The sequence below is a fragment of the Cibotium barometz genome, chromosome 49 (assembly GCF_041138505.1).
Source record: "Cibotium barometz isolate CiBa-2024 chromosome 49, ASM4113850v1, whole genome shotgun sequence".
NCBI lineage: Eukaryota > Viridiplantae > Streptophyta > Polypodiopsida > Cyatheales > Cibotiaceae > Cibotium > Cibotium barometz.
Window position 1 is genome coordinate 44,492,643 of NC_141094.1, and position 5,155 is coordinate 44,497,797.

At 38.5% G+C, this 5,155-nt stretch overlaps 1 protein-coding gene across 1 annotated transcript; it reads right to left on the reverse strand.

The window, feature by feature from the left end:
- Positions 1–2,415: 2,415 nt before the first annotated feature.
- Positions 2,416–4,934, reverse strand: LOC147610623 (serine/threonine-protein kinase SRK2A-like). Its single transcript, XM_086786337.1, has 9 exons — positions 4,672–4,934; positions 4,299–4,373; positions 4,071–4,172; positions 3,920–3,973; positions 3,709–3,801; positions 3,417–3,509; positions 3,067–3,171; positions 2,859–2,957; positions 2,416–2,759 (listed from the first exon to the last, which is right to left on the reverse strand). Exons 1-9 carry the CDS (start codon positions 4,789–4,791, stop codon positions 2,493–2,495), a joined length of 1,008 nt encoding a protein of 335 aa, XP_086642463.1. The 5' UTR covers positions 4,792–4,934; the 3' UTR covers positions 2,416–2,492.
- Between the last annotated feature and the right edge of the window lie 221 nt (positions 4,935–5,155).

Here is a 5,155-nt window from a genome sequence, read left to right on the forward strand (position 1 = left end):
GATGAAAAAGGTATTGCCGTAGTAGGAAAGAAGCTAGAATGTAGGGATGCAACAATTGAAGAAAGAAGGAATGCTGAACAACAGTATTTAAACTGAGGGATTGAGAGAGTAATAGAACATAATAAAGTGTCATTTAAGGGAGAGGTCTATGATATTGGAGATCAAGTTGTGGTGAAATGTGATGAAGATGTAACATTAGTCTCCATGGTGGGATATTGGAAAGCATGCATAATATCTATTTTGTCATTTCAGTGTAATGGTGAGTGTAGACTAGTTTTTGGAGCAAACTTCTAAAGACCATGTATTGTGGTTGAGAGAGGATTTGAAAGTTTAGATGTTAATTGTACCACCTACATGAGTGTGTTGCAAAATGTGTATCTACTATACACATGGGATTTCATAAGGCTAATTAGTTCTTTACATCACAAGTTTACTCCTCTTCAACACAGAAAAAGTCATTGCATACAAGACAAGACTTAAGATTAAGAACATGCTTGATTTAACAAGGCTGTGTTGGATGCATTCTACCTTGGCTAGAAGAGAATGATATTGTTCTAGTGAGAGTCTCATTTTTATGTATTATGCTCCTCACTTGATCTAAAATATGCAGTTATTAGAGTAGTGAGTTACACAACAAAACAAGTGAAAGTAGCATGGTTAAAAATGATTCATGGACAAGATAAGAGATGGAAGGTAGCAATGGAGGGCAATGAATTGGAAGGATTGGTGGCTATGGGTATCGAATAACGATAAATGGAAAGTTATCAAAACAAGGAGCATGATAATTCAGGGAGAATTAAAGGGAGTTCCAATTAGGTGGTAAGATTTCATAGCTCAATTTCTCATCAATGAAGCTTTTGGGGCTTCTAAAAGTCTCTGAATCCCTGGTATGTTTCAATGTATAAGGGATGTTTTTGACAATTGATTCCTTTTAGTTTTCATTTGAAGTGCTTGCATGTAATATGTTCTCTTTTTTGGATTAAATTTATGCAAGTTAGACATGGCAACTATGAATGTGGACATGAAGGCAATGCTAAAGAAAATGTTGTGTGAAGATAAAAAAATTCTTAGGTTTCATGATAAACAATATGAAAAGTGATCCAAGGTCAAAAAAGAGTATACATCTTTTAACTATCTTATGTATTATAATATTATAAATATAGACATATACTAATGTGTTTGTAATTAGTTTAGAAATGTTATTCAAATTGTTTTCTATGTCATATGGTTATACATGCAATGGGGAGATTAAAGATAAGGAACCTCCTTATTCACACTCTCTCATTCAATGGGGAGATTAAAGATAAGGAACCTCCTTATTCACACTCTCTCATTCAACAAATCTTAGGTGTTAGTCCTACACCTATATGTGATGATGTATTTCGATGAGTAGAGACCAAAACAAGCTATATAGGAAAGTCTAGTTAGAGAAGTGCTTCAAGGATTAACATGCGATTTTACTCGACAAGTAGAGATCTATTTGTGAGGTTGCAACTCTAAAGCTCATTAGATGTTTGGTTGGAGGAAGTTATGATCTGTAGATGGTGGATCTCAAGTAGACAAATAAATAGAAAGTACAATACAGAGAAGAGTATCACAAAGGACAAAGTAAATATAGTTTTGTGATTATGAAAGTTCTCTCAAAAACTAATAATTGGATTGATAATTAAAAACTAATCTAATTCATTGGACTTTTTGTATGTGATGGAGACATTAAAAGCACAAGAAATGAATCAATCCATAGATGGAGTGAGTGATGACATAAATGCTAGCTCATCACTTTATGTAAGTATAAATTATTATGATTATATGATTTTTTAACCATTAATTTTATGTTTCAAGTCTATGTATACATATTATATGCATTATTCTTTAAGGGGATTAAAGTATATTATATGCATTATGCTTCAAGAAGCTTAATGTATAGTTATCACTTTCTTTTTTGTTTTCTATTCATACTAGGAATTAGAGTCTGCATCGACGACTCAAAAAAATATTCATTCTTTTGAAGAGGTAAAAGAACTAAACTTGTTTTTTCCCTACATGACACTCTTATTTACATGGGTGTTTTTGTATTTTATATTTATACTGGTCCAATTTTAACTTTTATGTTATTTGCCATGTCATGGTCTTGAAGCAAAGACTTAATCTTCAAGCAGATCTACTCATTCTTATGAAGGGGTAAGAGCTATAATTATGTACCATAAGGAGAATGTGTAGCATATATTTCTTTGGATCATGCGTAGTAACTTACACAATGTTACATATTTTCAATGCTTGCTTTGATAGATTTTTGTTACTAATGTGCACATTGAAGAGTCTCTCTCTCTCTCTCTCTCACACACACTCTCTCTCTCTCTCTCTCACACACACACACATCGAGTTTGGGAAAATCCAAGACTCTGCACACCTCCCTTGTGAACATGCTATGTCCATTGAGCCAAGTTTATAATTAGCATGTGTGGGGGCTTTTACATTGTGAGAGTAGCTCTTTACACAGCACAAACAAAATCACCACTAGTCTCCACATCAAGTTCAGCTTCAACGTCACAATCCAACTCATCAGGGTAGCCACTTGAACTGGGCGCCTTTACTCCGGGAATCTTTGCTTCATTGACAATCCTCATGATCTCATCCACACTCTGCAGAGGCTCATTTGGGTCATCATGATTGTAGCTCGTCTCCGACCCTTCCAACAAATCCTTGGGCAAATTCTTCAGAAACCAAGGATGCTTTTTGATCTCACCAATTGTTATCCTCTGTGGAGGACCCAAAAAGAAAAAACAGTGTAAATCATGTGACAATATGAGAGTATGTTCCACACAGGACTGCATTGTCTACTTCAATTATGTGTATACCTTTGCTGGATTAGCCACAAAAATTCGGGAGAGAAGCTGCTGGCATTGGGATGATATGTGCACATAGTCTGGGATAGAGTATTGGACACTCAGAATTCGCTGCATTAATCAAAAGAAAACAGTGATATTTGAGCACTAGGAAGTTGGGGAACACGATGATCACAAGTTTGGAAATGGTGGGGAAAAAAATGGTGTGTTTAAGACCTACAGTGATAGTTTTCCGAAAGTTTCTGGGATCTTGAGGGTCTTCGAACGGATAAGCCCCCACCAACATCACATACAGGGTGACACCACAAGACCACACGTCTGCAATCTGCACAGAAAAGATTAACTGCATGATATTGCCACAACAAGAATGTTTTAGCTTCAATTAATATACAGTATTAGCGTACTTCTCTAGAAAGCTAATCTTGAGAGGCTAATTACCCCCACATTTAGGAGCTGATCAGGCAACGACAGCAATTTCGCATGGTTTGAGAAGCTTGTCAACAAAGACTATCAGCTAATTACTCTTGCTATGAAGGTGTGTACTGGTTATAAGTAGGGATGTATATATACCTTGCCATCATACTCTTTGCGAGACAAGACCTCAGGGGCAATGTAGGCAGGAGTTCCCACTGTGGACTTGGGTTGAGAGTGTAGCAAAGAAGACTGTGCCATCCCCATCAGCCACACAGGAATAAGTATAATTTTGCTTGATTAATCATCAAGAGGACTGCCTAAATGGAAGAATAAGACCCTACTTAGCATAATTACATCGGTTTGAGAGATACCCAATAATCAAAGTGAACCCTAGTTGACATATCCCACAATGGTCTGTGTGCAACCCATTTGACATACACTCACTCACCTTAGAGTATCCAAAGTCACAAATTTTGAGCTTTGGTGTAGGGCTTCCATCCAGTAATGTGTTCTCGAGCTTGAGGTCACGGTGACAAATTTGCTGAAGTTACATGAAAGATTTACAAGCCAATTAATGCATAGTTTCAGCAGTTTGGAGACTGGAATTCCAGTAGCTGGTTCTTTTCATGATATCGATAACATATGAAGGAGAAGTTTACCATGTCATGGCAATAGCTTACTCCACAGATCAGCTGCTGGAAGAAGAACCTGGCCTGCAAAAAAGGAGAAAACCAGAACACGAGCTTAAAGGAGGGGATGACCCAGAAGCCGCAACTGAAGTGTAGAAGTGAAATGGTGAATTATTCGAACCTCGTCATCGCTAAAACGGCCTGCGTTACAAATGCGTTCAAATAACTCCCCCCCTGCAGCGTACTCCATCACGATAGCCAAGTGAGTGGGTGTCAGGCAAACCTGCACATGCTCCAACAAACGCTTAAGCTTAGCACAGTCTAAAGGGAAGCGTGCCCCCTGTGAAAAAAAGCAGAAAAGCAACAGCATAATCTTAATAGCAGCAGTAATTCGAAGCAGCTTCTGCACCTCCTTGAAGCGAACAATGTTAGGGTGACGCAGAGATCGATGGTTGATGATCTCTCTCTGAACATTTTCATCGATCTGCGCACAACACCCACATAAATAAACTCTCATTACACAAGCTGATCCCCCTCAAATCCTCATCTCAAAAATTTGAAGAAATACAAGCCGATTAACTCTTTTCAAAGTTTTGACGCAGACCTATTATAAGGTAACAAGCAGTTCTGTTTTCATGGTTTCGAATCATACTGACTTCCTACGAGAAGATTGAAAAGCTGCACTTGTAATTTTTATAGATTACGAAGGGAATCTCACACAGTAACAGGCCGTTGTGATGGTATTAATTAGTTGTGAGGAAATTTGCGTGCAGCAGTCTTACCTTGGAGCCACGCTGTATATACTTGACGGCAACAAGCTCCTTGGTTTTCTTCTCACGGAGCAGCCTAGCAACTCCAAAATTGCCAGAACCAATTTCTTTAACAACATCAAAACGCTCCATGGGAACGAAGGAAGACCCAAGAAATGGATGGAGAGAGAGAGGAGGGGGCTGGGATTGTCTGTAGTAGAAGAAGCACAAGAAGCTAAGGTGGGCAGGCTACAATGGGCAGAGAACCTTAGGCCCAACCATTGCAATTGCAAAAATACAAATTAATACAGCATTGTGAGCTAAGACCCCCAACCTAGAACCAGGGGCACGCGTCTCTAGGAGAATTCGCCTCAAAGTAACTCAACCAATGGAATGTGCCCACCTGGTGGCGTCGCCCATTCTTTTTCTTATTTGAATTGAATGTAAGTCTTCTGGTCACCTTCATTTAAAGGGGGAAGGGGGGGGGGGAGAGAGATTTCTAAACCCCCCCCCTGGG